At 42.6% G+C, this 26880-nt stretch overlaps 1 protein-coding gene across 3 annotated transcripts in view; it reads right to left on the bottom strand.

Annotated features, from left to right (window-relative positions):
- LOC129813751 (arf-GAP with GTPase, ANK repeat and PH domain-containing protein 3-like) overlaps positions 1-26880 on the bottom strand; it is a gene marked incomplete at its 3' end in the record, with an annotated part of 150233 nt that overhangs the window by 40618 nt on the left and 82735 nt on the right. The window contains 1 exon segment of one of the 3 annotated variants that reach the window (XM_055866245.1): positions 15837-26880. This exon segment is cut by the window's right edge and continues 27306 nt beyond it. In XM_055866245.1, coding sequence (XP_055722220.1) covers positions 15837-17502 — 1666 coding nt within the window. 3 annotated transcript variants of the gene reach the window in all.

The following is a 26880-nucleotide window of genomic DNA, read 5'->3' as shown; positions in this document are numbered from 1 at the left end:
TGTTTTCAAGCTGGTTGTATTGGTGCTAGCTAGGTACCAAGCTTAAGCTAGCTACCACAGAAGTTGCGGCAAACAAATGATGCTTTACTACCAAAGCGTGTGAACACATCGTTTGTGGTTGGTGTTTGCTTATATTCAGACTTTTTGTAGAGCTTTGACAGTGTTACTTTATCTTTTTTGAAACGCAAAGACCCAAACAGCGTTCCATAGTATGTATGTTGTGAAACTAATAGCAGTGACGCTATTACTGTGTAACCAAATAGCGCGCTTGGTAGTGTGTACCGGTGCTCGACCAGTCGGCGAAAGCCAACATCACCCATGACAGAAAACGGTCAAGGGCAATGAATTCCATTATCTTGGCTTTAATGGATTTCGCTTTTAACATTGGCGTTAAACTAGACATCAAGCCGATACCGATGTTGGCATTTTTAGCTAATATCGGCCCATTCCGATATGTTCACCGCTATATCGTGCATCCCTAGTATATATACTACCACTGGTGGAACCATGGCTTTGTCTTATGCAGCTGTATAAGTGATATAAGTGAATTAAACTTGGTTTAAGCTTTGCTAAATTGTCCGTACGTTTCACTAGGTTCATTTAGAACCTAACACTGGTATACGGTATATAGTCCAAGCCTAGTACTGGTACTCCCTGTACTGTATATAGCCATGCTATTTTTACTCCTTATTATTTGTTATTCACTGTATTTATTCCTCGTGTCATTATTTCCATGTTTATTTGATATTTTTTGTATCTTTAACGGCATTCTTTGAAAAGGGCCCGTAAGTAAGCTATTCATTTCACTGTTAGTCTAAAACTGTGGTTTACGAAGCATGGGACACATTTGATTTGATTTGACACTACCTCATTCAGTATGTTGGAGCTTTTTTCGATCCTCTCACCTTGAGGCAAACTGATGCTGCGGCTGCTAATTCAATTTAACAGTGAGAGATTACCAGACGTGACACAACATGTTTCCTCTATTAATGACATCAGATAGGGAAGGAACATTTGACTGAATAATCACCATTTTGAAAAAGTCTAGAAAACCATTCAATAGAACAATTACAGTCTGGGTGAAAGTCAGTAGACTTGTTTATGTCTGCCTGTAGGTTATTGCCATAACCAAACCAAACACACAGATAACTTCTCTCAAAGGACACCGTAAAGAGTATTAGCATCTGTCACAACAACCGTTTGACAAAAGACCCCGTTCTTATTTTGATTCACAGCCCCCCCCCCAATTCTGAGCTAGCAACCCCCATGGAGATACCATCTCCAACAGAGGGGGTGTAGACACCCTGTCTGCAGGCAACAAGGTGGGATCCCCCTATGTCGGTCTACACCAGAATAATGAAAACCTACAACGCCATACAAGGCAGCATCCTTTACTGTAGGTGCATATGTCTGTTGCAGCAACAATGTTCTCTTCATGCCCAAGGCAATCATATTACAGAAAATCAATCATCCAGAAAAAAATATTGAGAGCAAATGACTGTATTCAAGTACCTATTTATAGGTATTCTAGAGCACTCCTGCCATAAACAATATTTTACACAAATTGAAAGCGGTTGTCCAATCCATTTTTATTGTCTGTAAGTAAAGTGTAAGGGCTTCAGTGAAAATTGCAACATTTGCACAACATGAGATCAATTGTTGAAAAACATACATGCAAACGTTGTTCCAAGGCTAATCAAAGCCATTCCAAACACAATTGAACTTCACTTGAGATACTTTTCCCAATTAAGAAAGTAAACAGTTGTTCGTTTGAACACTAGATTCTACCTTTAAATGTTTTGTTTAAGAAGCAATAAGGTTGACTTAAAACACTGTATACAATAATAGGCTTCGTTGCTATGGCGATCTCACTTTATTCCAGGCTGAGGCGTGTTGAGTGCATCACCAGAGGTGGATTCAGGCTTTGTGTTGCTAAGCCCTCTCACTACCAGTTTGACACATCTCCTTGAACATGTTAGAACACGAGCACCAAAGACGCTCTTCAGATGCGGCTCTGAAACTCTGCTTGAGTGAGGGAGTTATATTTCAGAAGTGGTAGATAGTAGCATAAATGAGGTTGCCACTCATTTTGTCAAGGTTTTATTGTTAGCATACAAATGTAGCTAATGTTTCTGTAAAACATATTTAATGATAGAGACAAGAGGACAACGTTACGACACAAAGTAGATCCTCTCAAAATAAAAATACTGATTGGAGCTATTTTATGCAACTCTTGAGCACCATGTTCTATGAGCACTCTGACATGAACAGATTTGCAGTTAACTGCAAAGAGATAAACAGTAGTTCCCACTGTTGTCTCAATTCTTGCATCTCTTAAAGAGAGAGGGCCAAACACACAAAGGAAGACCCCAGAAATAGATAGGCCATTCAGTTGAATTAGAGGTCATCACACAAATGGGGCTCTATAGTGTTGTTGACCACTTAGAGCAGGCGTGTCAAACTCATTTTGCGCATTTGGTCTTCAACGGGGTCCGGAGGGGCATCACTGAAAATGCGCTATATTTCCTTGGCGTCAACATTTTTCAAATTTTTTTTTTAAAGGCCTCTATTCATACTTTTTTGAATTTCTGATGCTCCCTGACTGTCTAGCTTTCATTTAGGTGATTATTTAGTTATACATTTTTATGTCATGTGCCCAAGTACAGCGAAATGCCTTTCTTTTTTAGCGAGCTGGAGACAATCAAGAAACTGGATGAATATACTGTAGGTCCATTATCATTCCTACACAGTTTCGATTTGGTTTCAGTCATTTTAAGTACAGTGACTTCAGATGGTATTCACACCTTTTGACTTTTTCTAGATTTTGTTGTGTTACAGCCTGATTTTTTGGGGAAAATATATAAAGTACCAGTCACACCTACTCAGGGTTGTTCTTTATTCTTTTATTACTATTTTATACATTGTAGAATAATAGTGATGACATAAAAACTATGAAATAACTCATATGGAATCTTGTAATAAGGAAAAATGTGTTAAACAAATCAAAATATATTTTATATTGGAGATTCTTCAAAGTAGCCACCCTTTGCCTTGGTGACAGCATTGCACACTCTTGGCATTCTCTCAACCAGCTTCATGAGGAAGTCAACTGGAATGCATTTCAATTAACAGGTGTGCCTTGTTAAAAGTTCATTTGTGGAATTTCATATATTCTTAATGTGTTTGAGCCAATCAGTTGTGTTGTGACAAGGTAGGGTTGGTATACAGAAGATTATCTTTTACCAAATAAGGCTAAGACCATAATATGGCAAGAACAGCTCAAATTAGCAAAGAAAAACAACAGTCCATCATTACTTTAAGACATGAAGGTCAGTCAATACAGAACTTTTCAAGAACTTTGAACGTTTCTTCTATTGCAGTCGCAAAAACCATCAAGCGCTATGATGAAACTGGCTCTCATGAGGACCGCCACAGGAAAGGAAGACCCAGAGTTACCTCTGCTGCAGAGGATATGTTCATTAGAGTTACCAGCCTCAGAATTTGCAGCCCAAATACATGCTTTACAGAGTTCAAGTAACAGACACATCTCAACATCAAATATTCAGAGGAGACTGTGTGAATCAAGCCTTCATGGTCGAATTTCTGCAAAGAAATCACTACTAAAGGACAACAACAATAAGAAGAGACTTGCTTGGGCCAAGAAACATGAGCAATGGACATTAGACCGGTGGAAATCTGTCCTTTGGTCTGATGAGTCCAAATTTGAGATGCTTGGTTCCAACCGCCGTGTCTTTGTGAGACGCAGTGTAGGTGAACGGATGATCTCCGCATGTGTGGTTCCCACCGTGAAGCATGGAGGAGGAGGTGTGATGGTGTGGGAGTGCTTTGCTGGTGACACTGTCTGATTTATTTAGAATTAAAAAGGCACACTTAACAAGCATGGCTACCACAGCATTCTGCAGTGATACGTCACCCCATCTGGTTTGCACTTAGTGGGACTATCATTTGTTTTTCTACAGGACAATGACCCAACACACCTCTAGGCAGTGTAAGGGCTATTTGACCAAGAAGGAGAATGATGGAGTGCTGCATCAGATGACCTGGCCTCCACAATCACCTGACCACAACCCAATTGAGATGGTTTGGGATGAGTTGGACCGCAGAGTGAAGGAAAAGCAGCCAACAAGTGCTCAGCATATGTGGGAACTCCTTCAAGATTGTTGGAAAAGCATTCCAGGTGAAGCTGGTTGAGAGAATGCTAAGTGTGCAAAGCTGTCATCAAGGCAAAGGGTGGCTACTTCCAAGAATTTAAAAGAACATTTATTTTGATTTGTTTAACACTTTTTTGGTTACTACATGATTCCATATGTGTTATGTCATAGTTTTGATGTCTTCACTATTATTCTACAATGTAGAAAAAAGTAAAAAATAAAGAAAAACCCTTGAATGAGTAAGTGTCCAAACTTTTGACTGGTACTGTATATGTTTTTATAACTGGCCTACACACAGTACCCCTTAATGTCAAAATGGAACTATGTTTATCAAAGTTTTTACAAATTAATAACAAAATGAAAAGCTGAAATATTTTGATTCAATAAGTACAATTCAACCCCTTTGTTATGGAAAGCCTAAGTAAGTTCAAGAGTAAAAATGTACTTAAGTCACATAATAAGTTGAAAGGACTCACTCTGTGTGCAATAATGGTGTTAAACATGATTTTTAATTACTACCCCATCTTTGTACCCCACACATACAATTATCTGTAAAAGTCCCTCAGTCGAACAGTGAATTGCAAACACAGATTCAACCACAAAGCCCAAAGAAGGGTACCTATTAGATGGGTAAAAAAAATAGCAGACATTGAATATCCCTTTGAGTATGGTGAAGTTATTAACTATACTTTGGATGGTGTATCAATGCACCCAGTCACTACAAAGATACAGGCATCCTTCCCAACTCAGTTGCCGGAGTGGAAGGAAACTGCTCAGGGATTTCACCATGAGGCCAATGGTGACTTTAAAACAGTTACAGAGTTTAATGGCTGTGATAGGAGAAAACTAAAGATGTTACTCTACAATACTAACCTAATTGACAGAGTGAAAAGAAGGAAACCTGCACAAAATAAAAATATTCCAAAACACGCATCATGTTTGCAACAAGGTACTAAAGTAATACTGCAAAACATGTGGCAAAGAAATCAACTTTTTGTACTGAAAACAAAGTTTACAACACATTACTGAGTACCACTCTCCATATTTTTAAGCATAGTGGTGGCTGCATCATGTTATGGGTATGCATTAATTGTTAAGGTCCGGGGGGGGGGGGGGGACAAAAAAATAAATGGAAGGCAGCTACAGTTGAAGTGGGTAAAACGGTATGTTAACATTATTAAAGTGACCCGTGTTCAATGACTATATACAGTTGTAGTTGGAAGTTTACATACACCTTAGCCAAACACAATTAAGTTGTTCACAATTCCTGACATTTAATCCTAGTAAAGATTCCCTGTCTTAGGTCAGTTAGGATCACCACTTTATGTTAACTTCTTATGGCTGCAGGGGCAGTATTGAGTAGCTTGGATGAAAGGTGCCCAGAGGTGCCCAGAGTAAACTGCCTGCTCCTCAGTCCCAGTTGCTAATATATCCATATTAGTATTAGTATTGGATAGAAGACACTCTGAAGTTTCTAAAACTGTTTGAATGATGTCTGTGAGTATAACAGAACTCATATGGCAGGCAAAAACCTGAGAAGAAATCCAAACAGGAAGTGGGAAATCTGAGGTTGGTCGATTTTCAACTCATCGCCTATTGAATACAAAGTGGGATATGGATCAGTTTGCACTTCCTACGGCTTCCACTAGATGTCAAAAGTCTGTAGAACCTTGTCTGATGCCTCTACTGTGAAGTGGGGCCGAAGGAGACAGGAATGAGTCAGGTCTGCCATGAGCTGACCATGCTCTGACCATGCGCGAGGGAGCTCTGTTCCATCGCACATCTGAAGTCAATGGAATTCTCCGGTTGGAACGTTATTGAAGATTTATGTTAAAAACATCCTAAAGATTGATTCCATACATCGTTTTGCATGTTTCTACTGACTGTTGCGGAACTTTTTGACATTTCATCTGCTTTTAGTGAACGCGCTTCCTGACTTTGGATTTGTTTACCAAACACACTAACAAAAATAGCTATTTGGACATAAATGATGGACATTACCGAACAAAACGAACATTTCTTGTGGAAGTGGGAGTCCTGGGAGTGCATTCCGACGAAGATCTTTCATCAAAGTTTATGATGATTATTTCTGTTATTTGACGTGGCTCTCTGCAATTTCTCCGGATATTTTGGAGGCATTTCTGAACACGGCGCCAATGTAAACTGAGGTTTTTGGATATAAATATGAACCTTATTGAACAAAACATATATGTATTGTGTAACATGAAGTCCAATGAGTGTCATCTGATGAATATCATCAAAGTTTAGTGATTAATTTTATCTCTATTTCTGCTTTTTGAGACTCCGGTCTTTGGCTGGAAAAATGGCTGTGTTTTTCTGTGATTTTGCGGTGACATAACATAATCGTTTGTGGTGCTTTCGCTGTAAAGCCTTTTTGAAATCGGACACTGTGGTGGGATTAACAAGTAGTGTGTCTTTGAAATGGTGTGAAATACTTGTATGCTTGAGAAATTTTAATTATGAGATTTCTGTTGTTTGAATTTGGCGCCCTGCACTTTCACTGGCTGTTGTCATATCGATCCCGTTAACGGGAATGCAGCCATAAGAGAATGTGAAATGTCAGAAAAAAAGAAGACAGAATGATTTATTTCAGCTTTTATTTCTTTCATCACATTCCCAGTGGGTCAGAAGTTTACATACACTCAATTAGTATTTGGTAGCATTGCCTTTAACTTGGGTCAAATGTTTCGGGTAGCCTTCCACAAGCTTCCCACAATAAGTTGGGTGAATTTTGGCCCATTCCTCCTGACAGAGCTGGAGTAACTGAGTCAGGTTTGTATGCCTCCTTGCTCGCACACGCTTTTTCAGTTCTTCCCACAAATGTTCTATAGGATTGAGGTCAGGGCTTTGTGATGGCCACTCCAATACATTGAATTTGTTGTCCTTAAGCCATTTTGCCACAACTTTGGAAGTTTGCTTGGGGTCAATGTCCATTTGGAAGACCCATTTGCGACCAGGCTTGAACTTCCTGACTGATGTCTTGAGATGTTGCTTAAAAAATATCCACATAATTTCCCTCCCTCATGATGCCATCTATTTTGTGAAGTGCACCAGTCCCTCCTGCAGCAAAGCACCCTCGCAACAGTTCTATTTTTGTTTCATCAGACCAGAGGACATTTCTCCAAAAAGTGCGATCTTTGTCCCCATGTGCAGTTGCAACCCGTAGTCTGGCTTTTTTATGGCGGTTTTGGAGCAGTGGTTTCTTCCTTGCTGAGCGGCCTTTCAGGCTATGTCGATATAGGACTCGTTTTACTGTGGATATAGATACTTGTATACCTGTTTCCTCCAGCATCTTCACAAGGTCCTTTACTGTTGTTCTGGGATTGATTTGCACTTTTCGCACCAAAGTACTTTCATCTCCAGGAGACAGAACACATCTCCTTCCTGAGTGGTATGACGGCTGTGTGGTCCCATGGAGTTTATACTTGCGTACTTGTTTGTACAGATGAACGTGGTAATTGCTCCCAATGATGAACCAGACTTGTGGAGGTCTCCAGTTTTTTTTCTGAGGTCTTGGCTGATTTCTTTTGATTTTCCCATGATGTCAAGCAAAGAGGCACAGAGTTTGAAGGTAGGCCTTGAAATACATCCACAGGTACACCTCCAATTGACTCAAATGATGTCACTTAGCCTATCAGAAGCTTCTAAAGCCATGACATAATTTTCTTGAATTTTCTAAGCTGTTTAAAGGCACATTCAACCTAGTGTATGTAAACTTCTAACCCATGGGAATTAATCTGTCTGTAAACAATTGTTGAAAACATTACTTGTGTCATGCACAAAGTAGATGTCCTAACCGTCTTGCCAAAACTATAGTTTGTTAACAAGAAATTTGTGGAGTGGTTGAAAAATTAGTTTTAATTACTCCAACCTAAGTGTATGTAAACTTCCGACTTCAACTGTAAGTACAGGCAAAATTCTACAGGAAAATCTTTCACCCAGACACTGGGAGATTAATTCACCTTTCAGTAGGACAATAACCTAAAACATCAAAAGGCCAAATCTACACTGGAGTTGCTTACCAAGAAAACAGTGAATGTTCCCTAGTGGCCGCATTACAGTTTGACTTACAGTTGAAGTCGGAAGTTTACATACACTTAGGTTGGAGTCATTAAAACTCGTTTTTCAACTGCTTAGGGTCAACATAGTCAAGGTATTGGAGTGGCCATCACAAATCCCTGACCTCAGTCCTATAGAAAATTTGTGGGCAGAACTGAAAAAGCGTGTGCGAGCAAGAAGGCCTACAAAAAATTCACCCAACTTGTGGGAAGCTTGTGGAAGGCTACCCACAACGTTTGACCCAAGTTAAACAATTTAAAGGCAATGCTATCAAATACTAATTGAGTTTATGTAAACTTCTGACCCACTGGGAATGTGATGAAAGAAATCAAATCTGAAATAAATCATTCTATCTACTATTATTCTGACATTTCACATTCTTAAAATAAAGTGGTGATCCTAACTGGCCTAAGACAGGGAATTTTTAAATGTCAGGAATTGTGAAAAACTGAGTTTAAATGTATTTTATCTACTTGAAAATCTGTGGCAAGACCTGAAAATGGTTATCTAGCAATGATCATCAACCATTTTGACAGAGGTCAAAGAATTTTGAAGGGAATAATCGGCAAATGTTGCACAATCCAAGTGTAAAAAGCTCTTAGAGACTTACTCAAAAAGACTCACAGCTGTAATCGCTGCCAAATGTGCTTCTACAAAGTATTGACTCAGGGGTGTGAATACTTATGTAAATTAGATATTTCTGTATTTCATTCTCAATAAATTAGCAAACATTTCTAAAAACATGTCTTCACTTTGTCATTATGGGGTATTATGTGTAGATGGGTGAGAAAAAAAAGATTTAATCCATTTTGAATTCAGGCTGTAACACAACAAAATGTGGAATAAGTCACGGGGTATGAATACTTTCTAAGTACACATACACAAAAAAAAACACCTGCAGGACGGATTGGACCCCCTCAGGGGCCAGATCCGGTATGTGAGCCGTATGTTCGACACAGGGCAGAAGAAAGAAGGAGAAATAGAAGAAATGTAGGTTATTCACTCAAAGCTTTACCTTAATGAAGTGATAGCCATCTTTCATTAAACCAATGTGACACATTGTTTGTGCTACACACGTGTTACATGCTACTGTAGGCCTATATGCTGTGGCTATCCAGATTTATGTAACAAGTGCCACTTGTCCTTATTCCTTGCTGAAACAGCAAATATAATTAATTTTGTTCTGCTTTACATCATCCATTAAAAATTAGCAACCCATCAGTACCCACAATGCCTATAGAAATGGAACAGAATGAGCCCCAACTTCAGTGATGCACCCTCCAGAGGACACTAGGGCCTTTGTTCGTGTGAGATGGAAAACTGCATCGATGGATTGTTTCATGTTTTTCGACTCATTACTCATGTCCACTCTAATAAAAATTACTATTCAATCCAAGGGCAGTGGGGCACGATTAGTAACCCCCATGTTGAGTTCAGAAAACAGAGAGAAAGAAAATGCAGAAAACCCCACGTTTATGCTGCTCTGTGTGTGTGTGTGTGTGTGGGGGGGGGGGGGGGGGGGGGGGGGGGGTGTATTACTATCCTTGTGGGTACTGGAAAACCCCAAAAGGATAGTGAAACGGGGAATATTATCCCTCGTGGGGACATTTCCCATAACGGCTATTTTAAATTTAGGGGCTAGGTTTACAACTAGGGTTAGGAGCTAGGATTAGGGGTTAAGGAAAATAGGATTTTGAATGGAAATACATTTTAGTTCCCCACAAGGATTTTTTGTTTGTTTGTGTGTGTGTGTGTGGGGTCAGTGGGGAATGAAAGCGGAGGACGACCGTGAGGTCTAAACCTCCCTGCCAAAGATTAGGAGATCCTTTCCCACTAGCTACAAATGACAGAGTACCAATTTAGCTTGGACTAAGTCTTTTTACATCCCTCATTGGTAACCACATAAATATGTAGGATCTTCATTTGATTACCATGTTGTAGGATAACTTGCCTGCAATGCAGGAAATGTAAAACTTCTACTGTATTTGAGGTTTAAAAAGGCTTCTGAAGTATGTAATTCCCACTTTGAAATTTGAGATTTGATTTCCTTTACAAAAAATGTATCAACCCCTACAAAAATGGCTATTAATTATAATCAACATTTCCTGTTGCTGCAGGACTATTTTTCTGCTGTAGCAACTGGCTCAAATTAAGATCCTACATTTGTAGTGGATTGTTACCCACTGCCATTGGACTCGGTCTAGCATATACTTACGCAGAGCAGCAGCTCCATTAACATAATCATTCCTGAATCATCTCCCTATCTTGTAAATGTTACGCCTCTGTAACCAAACTCACAAAGCTGTCTACTCAATGCTGCTACAGCTCTTATAACTTATCTGTAGAGCTCTGAACAGCAGAATGTCATTTCATTCTGAGGTGATAGATAAGTGAACAGAATCAGCAGTAAGCAGACAGAGCTGGATGCCCGCTGACCAATCTATTCTATTGTGTAGGGCTATAGGCAAGCTGACTTACGGGTCTCTTATTCTCTTCTAAGATTTTTGTTGTTGAAGGCTTGGTATCGACCATTTCCTCAGAGGTAAATTGGACACCAGTGTTGAGCGGAATCCAAATTTAACCCAAGGGAGACACATTTTCCGTCTTAGCTGACTCGATATAGTAGAGTGAATTGTTTTCTATAATCACAACCCCACATTAACAACATACCATAAACATGGTTCTGCACAAAAAAGGGCCCCCAACTGTCAATAGCCACAGATAAGAAAAATCCAAAGTCAACTCGGGAACTCTACTTTGACCTGAGCACTGATGCACATCATCCTTTATTTCTGTTGTGCTATTCTGTCATCACCATGACATTAAACCCCATTGGTGAGTGGTGTCTCAAACTCCAGCATGTAAATGGGTTTTGAACTTGATTCTGAGAAGCTTTTTCCCCTGAGAGGCAAGTAGCAGCAGTGTGAATGGACATATTCAATCTCTCCCTATCCCAGTCTGTTTCTCAAACTAAACACTCTAATGTACTTGTCCTCTTGCTCAGTTGTGCACCGGGGCCTCCCACTCCTCTTTTTATTCTGGTTAGAGCCAGTTTGCGCTGTTCTGTGAAGGGAGTAGTATACAGCATTGTACGAGATCTTCAGTTTCTTGGCAATTTCTCACATGGAATAGCCTTCATTTCTCAGAACAAGAATAGACTGACGAGTTTCAGAATAAAGTTTTTTGTTCATGGACATTTTGAGTCTGTAATCGAACCCACAAATGCTGACAATCCAGATAATCAACTAGTCTAAAGAAGGCCAGTTTTATTGCTTCTTTAATCAACACAACAGTTTTCAGCTGTGCTAACATAATTGCAATAGGGTTTTCTAATGATCAACTAGCCTTTTAAAATTATAAACTTGGATTAACTAACACAATGTGCCAATGGAACACAGGAGTGAGGGTTGCTGATAATGGGCCTATGTAGACGTTCCATAAAAAATATGCCGTTTCCAGCTACAATAGTCATTTACAACATTAACAATGTCTACACTGTATTTCTGATCAATTTGATGTTATTTTAATGGACCAAAGAATTTGCTTTTCTTTCAAAAACAAGGAAAATTCGAAGTCACCCCAAACATTTGAACGGTAGTGTATGTAAGAATGCTGTTTACCGACTAGCTCAGCCTTCAACACTATAGTGCCCTCCAAGCTCATCACTAAGCTCATGCCCCAACAACACCTCCAGAGGCTGAAGAAATTCAGCTTGGCCTCTAAGACCCTCACAAATTTCTACAGATGCACCATTGAGAGTATTCTGTCAGACTGTATCACCACTCGGTACAGCAATTGCACCGTCCACAACCGCAGGGCTCTCCAGAGTGTGGTGCGGTCAGCCCAACACATCACCAGGGGCACACTGCCTGCCCTTCAGGACATCTACAGCACCCAGTGTCACAGGAAGGCCAAGAAGATCATCAAGAACCTCAGCCACCCGAGCCGCAGCCTGTTCACCCTGCTACCATCTAGAAGGCTGATGCAGTACAGGTGTATCAAAGCTGGGACCTAGAGACTGATAAACAGCTTCTATCTCCAGGCCATCAGATTGTTAAACAGTCACCACTTGCCGGCCTCCGCCCAGTACCCTGCCCTGAACCTTAGTCACTGTTAATAGCCGGCTACCACCCGGTACTCTACCCTGCACCTTAGAGATTGCTGCCCTATTTACATGGTCATTGATCACTGGTCACTTTAATGTTTACATACTGTTTTACTCACTTTATATGTATATACTGTATTCTAGTCATGTCTCATCCTATATAACTACTGCCATACACACCTTTTCTATTCATATACTATCCATACACACCATCATATACATATGATGGTGTGTATGGATATACATATGATGGTGTGTATAGATATTCCAGACTCTGACATTGCTCATACTGATATTTATTGATTTATTCCTTTGAATTTTGGGGGATTTGTATATTATTCTGTATTGTTCCGTATTACTGCACTGTTGGAGCTAAAGTAGAAACATAAGCATTTCACTGCACCTGCAAAATATGTGTACGCAACCAATACAATTAGATTTGAAGGGAACACAGTAGCTGGGGATCTGTGGCAGCAGACGCTCAAATAAGGAGTCATATTAAAGTATTAAGAGAGCCTCTATATCCATCTCCTTCTGGACTGACTCACTTACTCACTCAACGCACAACAGTGTCTTATTCTCTCTTCTCCTTTATCCCTCTCCTCTTCCCTCCTCTCCCAGAAGTGGGTTTGTGTGATCAAACGTTCAGTTTCCCCAATTGGCTTGGGAGTGACACATTTGGTTTGTCATAACGGTAAACAAAGTCATTAGGGAGGAGTTTGGCTCAGAGAAGGTCTGCTGAGGGTGCTTACTTAATAAACCAGATGTGTCTTCACACAACTCCGACGGAGAGTCTTCAGAGCAGGCAGACTCAAACTTAAGAACATTTAGGGGAACAGACATTTTGGGAACAGACATTTTGTTGGCCCTGATTCACAGTGACAAAGCGTTATGTATGAGAAAGAGCAGAGCTGCAAACTATTTTCATGAATGAACTTCAGTTGGTTGTGGGATGAAAAAAAGAAAGGCCAGGGTATTGTTATTCTTGAACACTCCACAACCAATTTCAAGGATCTCTTATAAGAGAGATCAGTCATGAGATGAAAGAATACAAAATGCACATTGACACACAGGACACTTTCGACAACTCTCCATGAGCAATGCCAAGTCTAGGCAAGATACATGTACCACAGTGAACATTTTGCCAGCCTGACTGGTCCTACAAAACAATGACGTGTATGGCATTTCAAGAGGGAAACACCTAACTTTACTCTAGTCCCAGTGCAGCCTAGTTTAATGCACGTCATGTGTTTGATGAAGCAGGCCTGGGTTCAAATAGTATTTGAAATCTTCTATTTGAAATACTACTTTGAGTATTTGTCTGAATCTGCCTGGTTTACACATTTGAGACCATTCCATTGGTTCCACTGCTGCAGGCAAGCTCAATCACGCCCAGCCAAAGTATTGGAAAGATTTCAAATCCTATTTGAACCCAGGTCTGTGATGGAGTGCAGTGTTGACTACCTCACAAAATGTCACTTCAAACCCCCCTCCTCCACGGGCCTGACAACAATGGCCTTGTTCACCCACCGGTAGGGGTGAGGTGCAGTCGTGAGGGGGACAGGGTCCTCAACACCTCATCCCTGGTGTAGGGCTATACCACCAAAGACAAAAAAAATATAACCAGGAAAACAGCTCATCATTAGCTAGTACTAACACCTGGACATCCATATTAGTTACTAGCTAAACAGAGTATACCGTAATGCCAGCTAACGTGTTTTTGGTTCATTTTTGCAATTTCACACGTGTATATGTGAGTGTGTTTGCATGTGTGTGTGTGTGTGTGTGTGTACTAACTAAGGGCTGGGAATCAGAACTCTTAGGATACATTTTGCAGCCAGGTAAGGTTGTCAAACACTTAGGCAGGTAGAGACAGGTGACTAGGCTTTTAGTCAGAGTGATCGGCACACCTACATTCCTACTGCCTGACTGACTGCCCTCTCCTACTTCGACTACATAGACAAATATCACTAAACGTGCACCTAACACTACAAAGGCTTTGGTGACCTTGGTAACAGTTCTTATTGGGAAAACAAATAAAAAACTGCAAATCACAAAGTGTACATGTATCTGCCCTTATAGGAAACAAAGCTTTGCTAAAGATGATATCAACACAACGTACATAGTCTGATTTGTGGTTCATTCACAGAGAAACAACTTACCAAGTACGCATAACAATCTAAGAAGTGTTTCTCTGGAAAGTTTGATACATCTTACTCCTACAGCAACAGGTGTCGGTTTTGAATCTGAACTTCACTCAAACTTTCATTGTTCACTCATAGATTCTGGGGGTCTGAGTGGTGAATTTTTCAAAATTATGTAATAATTAGGTAATAATTCACGATCACCAATCATAACTCTAGAACATGTTTCGTGTCATGCTTGGCATTTTGCGCAAACCTGTCTGATATAAGTTTTTAACTTCAGTTCACCATAGTAGAAGGTGTTATCTGCTAATGACTATGACAAGAACAAGGCTTAATTTAGATTTGAACTAAACTGCATGGAGTACACAGCAAACACAGCTTCAGCACATTGGCTAATCTCTATAGCTCATCGTCGCTTCTCTGTCTGCTTCTATGAGTAACTCAACACATACACACAAGATCCTACACTGTCAATGTATAGAGAGTAGCGCTAGGCTAGCTAACCTATAAGCACAGTGCTTAAGTCTCTGTCTCAGTTCCCCATCATTACAGTGTTTAAGCCCTCCTAATTTAGCCCTGGTTGGCGGCCAAAAGCATCTCCAAGGCCCTTCACAGCCGCTGACCGTTTTAATGCCTCCTGCTTTAAGCTGTGTCCCTACAAGGCCAGAGGCATTAGCTACCATGCATTTCCAACCACACTGGCTCTGGGAAACACAGAGCCACTTCTGGATCAGACTGTATAGTACTGTACCAACCATCCATACCCTTTCTCATCAAACAGCTATTGTTAACTTTAAAACAACAAGGCAAATTCATATGAGATAACCCTCATCTCATCCAAATCTCTAATGTCAAATGTTTTCAGTGGTGACTGTTCCATAGCTGAATAAGAACCAACATGGATTTGAAACGCATTGTGGGAAAAGTAAATAAACAAAACACAAAAGCTAAAATGAGAACTGTTTCTAACCTCCGGGTCCCGAAACCTTGAAATGCCACCTCAGCCTAAAGTTCCCTTTCCATGTGTTTTTCATTTGCCCTCATTCCTTAAAGAGCAGAATAACCCTGTTCCTGTTTACATGTGAGCTCTTATCCAGTGACTAAGAGGAGCGAAAGGGGGTTAAGTGCCTTGATCAAGGGCACAGACAGATTTTTCACCTAGTCAGCTCGGGATTCGAACCAGCAACCTTTTGGTTACTGCCCAAATGATCGCAACCACTAGGCTACCTGCTGCCCTGTGAACTTTTTTTGACAGAGTGGTTGAGGAGGGGCTGTCCAGAACCAGGAGCACTAAGCGCTGGGAAATATATTAAATCGTACTGGGAATCTTACCTTGACCTTTGTTGCAGTCTACCAGACTCTCTATTGCAACTGACTGAGGCTTTATAATCCTGCCCAGGGAATATTTGCCAGTCTCTTTGCTCAGGTGTCGGGGCTGGAGTTCACATTTACCGTTGGACGGTTGCTGCTGCTCCTTCCTCCTAAAGCGTCTGGCTATGAGCTGCCATAGGCTGGCCTCCTCCTGGGCCGGTTTAGTAGAGGAGGACAGTTTGGCTGGGTAGAGGGGCACCTCCATCACCTTGACCTTGCCCTGGCTGTGGTACTGAATGAACTGCTTCCCTCCATCATCATCCCTCTCGTAAGGAGGTGGCAGGGTCCTCCCAGTCAGATAGGAGAAGGGCCGCAAGGGGCGAGATGTCTCCTGCTCCATACTTGTAGTGCGTGAGCGTTCCTCTGCTGTCACCTCAGAAATGTCCACTCTTTCCCGTGGCCGGTTCCTCCTGATCCGCAGACTGAGGCTCCGGCGTAAGGAGCTCAGGGTCTTCTTGGGGGCATCCGGCTTGCTGCTGAGCTTGGAGCCTGGGTCTGGGGCTTCCTCCTTCTCCTTGTCCTGGGCTGGTCGGCCGAACAGCCTCCAGCGTCCAAATAGACCTCCCCCCTGGCTTCCTCCTTGGCTGTCCAGCCCTTCCTGAGACCCCGAGGCCTTCTTCCTCAGCTCCAACACAGTCATGCTGACCGGTCTTGGCTTCCAGGTCTGCTGCCGGACCCGGGGGACCACCTTCTCCTCAGCCCCCGCCACCGTCCACTGAGGGAGCACCCCTGGCTTAAGGCCGTCCACCGCCCGCAGCTCTGCCCTCCTGGTCCAGCGCTGCTGTGGGGGACCGTCCAGAGACCTTGTAGCCCCCCTCCTGGAGGTCTGTTGGGAGTGGGACCCGGGCTCTGATAGGGCAGGGTTGAGGTTGGGGCCTGCAAGTATGCACACACTCCTGGGCCTGTCCTGTCTGTCCTGGCGGCTTAGCGAGCCTCGATGCTGCCTGGCTGCGGCTCCATACATGCTCACTGCCCTCCTGTTGTGTGGAGCAGCACCGTCCTGGGATGGCCTCCTGAGGAGCACAGCCCGGGGTGGAGAGCCACCACCGGCCAGAACACCACCATGATGCCCAGGGAGAGGCCCTTCAGTCTGGGGAGAAAAGTTCTGTCCCTGGATCTCTACCTGGGTCTTCTGTTGCTCTGGAGCTGCTGTGGCTGCCTTTACCTCTACTCCTACCGCGGCAGTCTCCCTGTCTATCTGAGAAGGATGGGCTGCTGCTGGAGCTGCTGAGTTACTAGAGAGCTGTTGGAGTTGGAGAAACCGGTCCGTCTTCATTTTTCTTCCCTCCTCTTCCTCCTCCCTCCTCCCCCCCACTCTGCCTGTACGGCTCAGGGAGGGCCACCTGCCAAGCTTCTGCCGTGCCTTGCCCAGCCTGAAGTGTCCCTCCTCCCCCTGCAGCGCCTTTGGCCGTGCCCTAGTGCTCCTGGCTGCCGGATGACTCTGCTCCAGGGAGGCGTGTCTGGCGGCCAGGCCCTCCCTCACCCCCTCATGCCCCAAAGTTCCATTCAGGATGACAGAGATGTGGTACACCGTGGTCCTACCTCCTCCTGACTGGTGGGCTGTTACAGCTTTACTTGTGGCCCCGGGGATAGTCTGCTCCGTAGCCCGACTGCTCAGCAGTAGCATGGCACTACCCACTACCACTCCCCCACACACACAGGCATGCACAAACTAGCCTAACTTACACGCACACACCTACATACACACAGTCGCAAAGCAAACACAATCTCACACTCCTCTCCCTGGTGTGGTGGTGTTTAGGGTAGCTCTCTGAGTCCTTCACTTCCAGGCTGCATTCCAACCCCCCGTGTAATCCTTTACCTTTGACATGGGGAAAAAAACTTCAAACAAGCCTGAGCAAAGCCTCTGTGCCACCTCCATAACCCTGCAGCCTTATACTCAGCATTCAGCAGCAGCACCGCAAAAGGCTGGATGGTGCCTGGCTGGTTGCATTCTCCCCTCTCCTCTACTTTCTTCTTCTACCTGTCCGACGTGAGGGTGAGCGACAGCTAAAACAGCCATTCCACTGTTTGCTTTGGAACAAACAAACACATGTTTGTCATAGAGTCCCTGAGAGGCTGTGAGCAACTTATGAAAAACTGAGACATCCTTCTTGGCAAGTTGTGAGCAATCCTTTTCTACCTGCGGTGCAGACAAAACCCTTCATCGCTGAGCTGCTTGCCGTGCGTAGCGTGAGGGAGTGTGTCTGTCTGAACTTTCCAGCAGTTTCCCAACCCCCGGGACGGTCAGAAAACAAGGACCGGATCTCAACGGGTCGGCTGCTCTGCATTAAAACACACCGACTCCACTGAGCTGAGTTCCTCCACGGGATCTCTAGAGGGATTTCAGCCCCCAGAGAGTAAAATGGATGACAGTGAGTGAACAGTAAGAATAGGATCCCGGGAAGAGGGAGCTGAGCATCCACTGCTGCTGCAGCAGTCAACAAAGATAGGATCCCAGAACAAAATGCTATGAAAGAGAACTTTGTGTCCCCAGTGCCTCCTCTCTCGGTCGCTCTCTGTATTCCTCCCTCCCTCGCCATCAAGTTCTCTCTTGCAACCAAACAAGCAGGGATAGGGAAAACACAAAGGCAGAGATTTTCCCATGGCTTTCTAAAGAAGGAGGGAGAGTGAGTGGAAGTACCAGAAGTTCTGGCTTCCATGTAGCCAAGTTTTAGATGCTACATAAAGCACTGCTAATCCTAGGGTCCTGTAAAAGCAGGTCACATGTGTTGCACACAAGTGGGTCAGATAGCTTGAAAGGGCAAGATATGTTCTCTAGTTCGTTGTAAAAAAGCTAAGATAGCTCAATGCAGAAAGTCGCCTAATTGTGTGAAAGTAACAGTCACTGCTTTAGTAATTGCCACCTAACCTGACAGCAATAATGGACTACGGTTTGAGTGGATCGATCCCGGTGTTTACATACACATGCAGTGACAACGCTCGCACACATGCACACACACGCTCTCACACACTTAGTCACTCCAGGAGTGACCCGACTACCATTTATGGCAGGCAGCAAATTATTTTTTACAGTGTTGTTAATAACTGAAATAATCTGATAAATTAGTTAGTATGTAAAATGTCACCTCTACAAAATACCACTAAGTAATAATTACAAATCTGGCTTTGACACCTTCCCAAAAGAAGTAAATTAACCTTTCCACAGGAACAATTATTAGCTCATAAGTCATTGATTGGCTGCCATAAACGGATGCGTATTCAGCTTGTTTTTTCAATGTCATTTCAGGCTCCAAAAGGAACTCACTGCATAATCTGCCACATTCCAGCTTTATATTCAGCATGGGCAGAGCTTTGGTGTTCAATTAGGCATTGGTCAATCAAATGGCAACCACTCTGAATAAAGGCACAACACAAAGCTGACCAACTAGGTCAAGCCCTAATTCCATATTCTTATCACCACGGGACACTGAGGAAACTGATGACGCCATCAAAAGCAGCACCCCCATGTGTTTAGAGAGAAACATGTTGATAAGGGCCACTGGAAAATAGCGTTGCTTGATATAAAACTATTTTCTAAATAGGCTATAACTGCTAAAGAAAGTACATCATTTTTGAACACTCCATACATGACACCAAAAAACAGAACCTGTAACGGTAACCATTTAGTTGCTTTTATACCTGTTTAGTAACACAGTAAAAACATTATATGAACATGTTTTTACATAATACTTTATCAATTAGTAATCAGAGCACATGTAGAGAACCAGGGTTGTGAGGACATGATCCTGACAGGACATCTGGACAGATTCCATCTGGCTGGCCCAAGCAAAGCAACACCCAGACAGCATGTGTCTACTGGATCATCCCACCAAAAGATAACAGACAACTTCTCTCTATACAGAACAACCTCAGGCCCTTGAAAGATTCAGAGACATATACATGTTCTCAAACTGGAGCACTGCTGTATTCTACATAGTAGTAGCCTTATTTTCAAAAGGGTGACTTTATAGCTAACATCTTTAATCTGTCTCCATCTAGGTATTTATCAAGTGTCTTATTTGCATAACTTGAGTAGATACTGAGTAGAGAATGAGTGATTTGAAGTGGTTGATGTTCTCACACTCATACAGTACAACACCCACTGGCATGCCATTGTCTAGTACCGTTTATTGTGTTGAAGGGTAATAATCCCCTGACATGTCATGATACATATCCACTCATAATGTTCTCCATAACTGGCCTAGGGAATTAACCGTTTAGACCGCCAAATGAATTATTTACCAATGATAGAGGTAAAAGACTAAATATTGGTCTGGCAAACTAACTCCCTGAGAATAAATATTTAAATACAGTCTGCAAACTGTAGCTCCAATTCAATTATGGAATCTGTCAGAAATACATTTCTCTCTAAAGGAATGTAGTTTCCACTGTAAACCAATGTGAGGAGGACATTTGCTTGGGCTATCCTCAGGGAAATACCATCTCCTGCATTTAATTCAGCACAGGTCTAATGAAACAGTTTTTATAGAAAAACTCATTACGGCCCTGTAATTTGTTTTTTTCCTTCCTCGCTCTATTAAATACAAATAGGAACGATGTTATCCAACACTATTTGCCAGGCAGGATGCAGTACATGTCTCCACCGGGAGGGGGGGCAGCCTGACTCCTGTTGGAACCAGTATTCTTCTAGGGCAACTCTGCTGCTTGAGACGACTGTTCAAAGGCTTCTGTTCTGTATTGTATTGTTACGTAAGCCAAATTTTTAGCAGCCTAGGTACCTCTGCTCTGCCGTGGATGTAAATCTAGACTAGAGTATGCAGCCAGTTTTCAGAGAGTTGAGCTGAGAGAGTCATAACGATAACAGAAGAGAAGCCAGAAGGTAGTGCAGGGGTTTTAAATGAGGCCATATAAGAAACTCAATGGAATTTGAAGTGCCTGTGTACGATCACAGAGAAATCCTACTTTCTGGTGTTAGGTTCTAATTTTCAGAGTACAAACTCAACGGACACTATGAAAGCTTAAACCAAGTTTATTCATCCCAGAGGGTCAATACAGCTGCGTCAGACAAAAACATGGTTTCACCCGTGGTAGTATTCATACCCCACTTTGGGTGGAGTCTCCTCCTTATCACTAATCATTGCATCATTATTGCTAAGCAGGGAGCTAAGGTATCTGGGTCTTAAACGGTTCCTCCCCTTATCAGTACTGCTACATGGGATCGTTTCCCCTGCACTCAGCCCCTCCCAAGCTTACTTATGGCTCCCCTCATGTCTCTATTATACCTGATGATTAATTATATAGAAAGCTCAGAAACCAAACCTATCACTGGGAATAAAAGCTGTAAAGAGAACCCTCCTTACCCAGGACCAAAAAGTTAGAAAATGTATGCACTCATTACTGTAAGTCACTCTGGATAACAGAGTCTGCTAAATGACTCAAATGTAAATGTTACCCAATAGGCAAAGGTTTTCACTGTGTGAAAGGATTGAACTGTTGCCAGTTTAGTCTTATGATCACATCTATCCATCTCATGTGGTGTGATACTCACTGATCACATAAAATAAGAAATGTGTATTAATGCTTACGCCATACAGTTGATCCTTCTACCACAGTAGGCTGGAACTCATAGGCAAAGCCTCATATCAACCAGCAGACAGACAACATTCTGGTGGTTTCCTGTAGTTACAGACCACAGACGCTACAAATGTCTAGACCCGTAGTCTAGCAGATTGTATGACATGTTTTCTCCTCGCGACCCTCAACGATAGGAGGATTCGAGTCAGTGTTAAAACGTCAGACACACGCTGTTCCTCTGACAATCAACAGCAGGCTGCTTCCTGGCTGGCCGGGAAAGGAGAGGGGAGCTGAGACAGTACCTTATTCATCATGGCTATCAGTATTCAGCATCCCCATTAGCACCATTGACAATCATCATTATTAGACCCAGTGGTACTACGTACGTACAGACCAGTGGAGGCTGCTGAGGGGAGGACAGCTCATTATAACATCTGGAATGGAGTCAATGGAATGGTATCAAAATGTGGTTTCATTATGGTTGATACTATTCCACTGACTCCATTGCAGCCATTACTATGAGCTGCACTCCCTCAGCAGCCTCCACTGGTACAGATGTTGATCCTTCAAGCACTTTGTCTCTAGGTATTGATGACTGACCTCACACACCTGCAGGCTGACTACTAATGGTAAAACAAATAATTATCTCAATTTCAGAACTACAGAAACACCATTTCATCTGCATTATAGTCTCGTCCACTAGTCTGCACAGTCTATGGTAGCACCCGAAGGGGAAAAGGTTATCTTATGCATAAATGTCATTCCAATTCAATAAAAGTGTATGTAGTATTGTAGTGTGTGTACTTAAGTTACAGGTTGTCAATAGCATGTCAGTATTATTACATTGTGTGAATGACTCATGAGGACTCATGAGACCAAGCATCGGTATGGCTTCTATAAAAAGGTGGGTTCTTTGAGCTCATGTTTCAAATAAAATTCTGTGTGTGTGTTATCACAAAATGCATAACTCTCAGGATAAGTTCCCAATTAAAGATCGTTACAATATGAATGAACCCGAGCCATCATAGCAGAGCTCCACAGGTTGAAGTCATCAGATCAGAGACTAAAAAGATAGCAGCAATGATGCACAGGAAGCAGAGTGACACTGTGCCTGAGGCTAGAGTAGGCCTAGTGACATTGCCCCAGGCTACAGCCACACAAATATACTGAAAAAACTATTTTACTGAGTTACAGTTCATATGAGAAAATCAGTAAAATGAAGTAAATTCATTAAGCCCCAATCTATGGATTTCATATGACTGGGAATACAGATATGCAGCTGTTGGTCAGAGATACCATAAATACATTTGGACCTCAGGATCTCATTACAGTATTTCTGTGCATTAATATTTACATCAATAAAATGCAATTGTGTTCATTGTCCGTAGCTTATGCCTGTCCATACCATAACCTTACTTCCACCATTGGGCACTCTGTTCACAACGCTGACATCAGCAAACCGCTCGCCGTCACAACGCCAGACACATGGTCTGCGGTTGTGAGACCAGTTGGACGTACTGCCAAACCTTCTAAAACAACGTTGGAGACGACTTATGGTAGATAAATTAACATTCAATTTGAATGGACATTCCTGCAGTCAGCATGCCAATTGCACGATCCCACAAAACTTGAGACATCTGTGGCATTGTGTTGTGTGACAAACCTGCACATTTTAGAGTGGCCTTTTATTGTTCCCAGTACAATAATAATCATTCAGTTCAACCAGCGTCTTGATATGCCGCACCTGTCAGGTGGATGGATTATCTTGGCAAAGGAGAAATGCTCACTAACAGGGATGTATACAAATGTTTGCAAATATTTGAGAGAAATAAGCTTTTCGTGTGTCAGGAACATTTCTGGGATCTTTTATTTCATGAAACATGGGACCAACACTTTACATCTTGTGTTTATATTTTTGTTCAGTGTATAATCACTAATCTATTTTTATGGCTACAGCATCATCATCAAAGCAGCCAACAGAGAGCACTGTTCCCTGATTTCAGAATCAAGCCTCATTGATTTAAAAAAAAATCAACTGACAGGCACCTGTAATGAGAGCATGGGGACTAGAGAGCGAGGCACAGAGATGTGTATTAATCAAAACAGAGTAAGAGCATGGCCCAATGATATTAGGGGAGTTCCTCTTGGGACCTTCTTCCCTGTGTGTGTGTGTGTGTGTGTGTATGTGTGTGGTGATTCAGCTCTGCATGACTGTGTGCCCCATGTCAATCTGGCCAGCATGTGTTATGTCCATCTGAGCCCAGATGATTGACAGCTTTGAAACAGCCAATCCCGTGAGGATCTCCCCAGACAGCTCCAGAAGCGAACCTTCCACCTTTGCATTTTCTCTCCTCAAATGATGTTAATATTTTACCCTGCATCTCGACTTTCCCAGAGAAGACTCACTCATTTGTGTTTCCTTGAGCATCACTGAGTATTTCTCACGACTTTAACCTTGATCAGAGGCTGTGATGAATGCCAAGAATCCGCCAATCAGTGCATTCGGAGTGTGTGTATGTATGAACGAGTGTGTGCCTCCTAGGCTTGGGCGATATACTGTTTATACTGTATACCGAAGGGGGAGGGGGTAGCCCTGCCTCTTTGTGGCTGCGGGGGTGAGTGCTACGCCACTGCTTATAGCTAACAATAAGTTACGAATAACATAAGAAATGTAAGATGTGTCAATTTAATTATATCCAGCTCAGGGCTCCAGCTATGCATTTGGTTTGCTAATTTGCTTGCTAAGTGGCTAGATGTCAAGATCAAGCTTCTTGGTTACAGCAGAGACATTCAATCCCCTCCTGGATCAAGATCCCTGTTACCTAAATTGTTATGCATGTCAAAAATGTATTTAAAAAAGCCACATCTAATTTTTTAAAAGCTAGCCCTGAATATATTCAGATGACACAGCAAGCACAGAGTGGTGGTGTGATGATTCTGAAGAAGGTGTTTGGGTGCTGAGTCAAGGCCCCCCACATATGCATCCATCCGCTCACGCACAGTTCTCACACAAATACTATATTATTTTTTTAAATAGCCCCCCTCGTGTGTACTTCCGGTAATCCGTATACCCCGGTATAGTACAGAAACGGTATGAACATCTGGATCCCGCTCAACCCTAGTGCCTCCTCATCTTCCTCACTACAGAAATACGTGTATCACACATTACTCACACTAAGTGAAAATCCACAACACACACACACACAACAATTCCCTGCCCACCCACACACGCATACTACACACACAGCAACAAAATACAACATTTCTCCTAACCAACAACCCAAACTAGAGATTATAACCGAGCTGTGACATTGATTGCACACTGTCAATTCAAAAAGCTATTATCAAATCTTATTAGAATCCTGTCCGTTGTGCATTTACACAGAATGAATGCAGGCCCATGAACAAGGCAAAACACTGACAGAGACAGACACACAGTAGAAGGGGGATATAGAGCAAGGAAAGTTTGTTATAATGATGCTTGCAGTAGTGGTATCGAGCGTGGGTGTGTGGAGCTTTTTAAAATTCAGCTGAGCTACCGACCAGCGTACGTCACAATTCTTCCACTGCAGAGAAAATGATAGGTTTGAGGACGTCTGTGGGAGGCTGCTGCCAGGGATAAAAAATTCCAGACTCTTCTGTCTGAAACATGCTTAGTGTGTGTGTGTGTGTGTGTGTGTGTGTGTGTATGTATGAGTACTATGCGTGAGCGGATGGATGTATGGGTGGGGGCCTTGACTCAGCACCCAAACGCCCTCTTCAAAACAATCACTCTGTGCTTGCTGTGTCATCTGAATATATCCAGGACCACATCTACAGTCCTGGGCGGGTTCAAAACATGTTCATTTCACTAAGGACAGGAGGACAAAAAGCAGTAGTTGTTTTTGAAAGACAGAGAAAGGTCAACATCTTCTTGACTGGTTGGTTGGTTTGGGCTGGAGCCTGACATTGAGGTCAGCGTGACGTTCGCTGCTGGTCTGTGGAGGGAGGCTGCTGTTAGGAGAACAGCCAGAGGACGGGGGAGGATTCAAGCTTGGATGTAGAGTTTTCACAGCTTTGCAAGCGTGGGCTGGTGGCTCCCAGTCCTCCTCCTCGCTACACTACAACTAAACTGTGTGTGTCCTCCTCCTTGCTACAATACAGCACTACAGGCCCCCGCTTCAAATGAAAGCCTTTTAGAAGAGTGAAGCAGAGAAACACACAGAGACAGAAAGCCAATCCTCATAACAACATTCAGAATTCAAAGGTTCTTTACACAAAAAGTGTCCTATAAATACTACAGATCCTACTGAAAAATACATGTCAAATTATTTTCCTTTTTTTATATATGCCCTGCAAGGTATGATGAGTATATCGAACATACACCTCTGTCATTCCAACGCACAGGATGAAGACGCAATCACGGCAAACTGGTGGTTATGAATCTGTTCAAGACTGTCCCTTCAATTCAATAAAAGGTTCCGTCACAACATGTCTTGATGCAATTCCCTTTTTGACAGCTAGCTACTCTTCCCTACATACAGTAGGCTACGGCTAACCAACCCACTAGGTGATTCATTGATCTCTCTAACTTTCACTCCCTTTCAAGGTTTCTGTGCCGCCTGAAAATAGCTGTGAGAGCATTTGGGCACATGCTCCCAATGTCATTTCATGTCTTTTGTCTGCGTCCCTGTGCCACCGACCCCCCCACACCCACACACATTAAGACAATGAGCTGGGAGCGTCATTATGTTAACTGACAACAGTGTTCACACCCAGCGCCCTGCGGCGCTAACAATCAGCAGGAATCCTACATTAAAAGCTCCCCATCCTCTCACTGCCCTGAACACAGAGATCTACAACAGCAGCTGAACTCCGGGAGACACCATCAAATGGAAATGCAGGTAACACTACCAACAACAGGCATTAGGTGTGGTAACAGCCAATTTCAAAATAGAAGGGCTCGTAGATGCTTAGAACAGAAATAAAGCATTATACCTGAAGTGTTAGAAAGACCCATGTTGATATTCAGCTATGATCCATATCAGTGGAGGCTGGTGGAAGGAGCTATAGGAGGAATGCTTCATTGTAATGAATGGAATGGTACCAAACACATGGTAACAATGTGTTTGACTCTGTTCCCTTGATTCCATTCCAGCCATTCCAATGAGCCTGTCCTCCTTTAGCTCCTCCCACCAGCCTCCTCTGATCCATGTAAAGAATTCAGAGAAGTCTTACAGAGATGAACATTCAGCTATGAACCACAGAGGACGCTTTGAATGGATCACACATCATAACAAACAATTACAAAGATAAATCAAATGTAAAACTCCAGTGTACAGCCTAGCACATCACTGGGGCCAAGCTTCCTGCTATCTAGGACCTACAGTTGAAGTCAGATGTTTACATACACCTTAGCCAAATACATTTAGACTCAGTTTTTCACAATTTCTGACATTCAATCCGAGTAAAAAGTCCCTGTCTTATG

Source organism: Salvelinus fontinalis, chromosome 17, assembly GCF_029448725.1.
Source record: "Salvelinus fontinalis isolate EN_2023a chromosome 17, ASM2944872v1, whole genome shotgun sequence".
Classification (NCBI taxonomy): domain Eukaryota; kingdom Metazoa; phylum Chordata; class Actinopteri; order Salmoniformes; family Salmonidae; genus Salvelinus; species Salvelinus fontinalis.
Note: the sequence above shows the minus strand (reverse complement) of the source record. Positions and strands in the feature narration are given on the sequence as shown.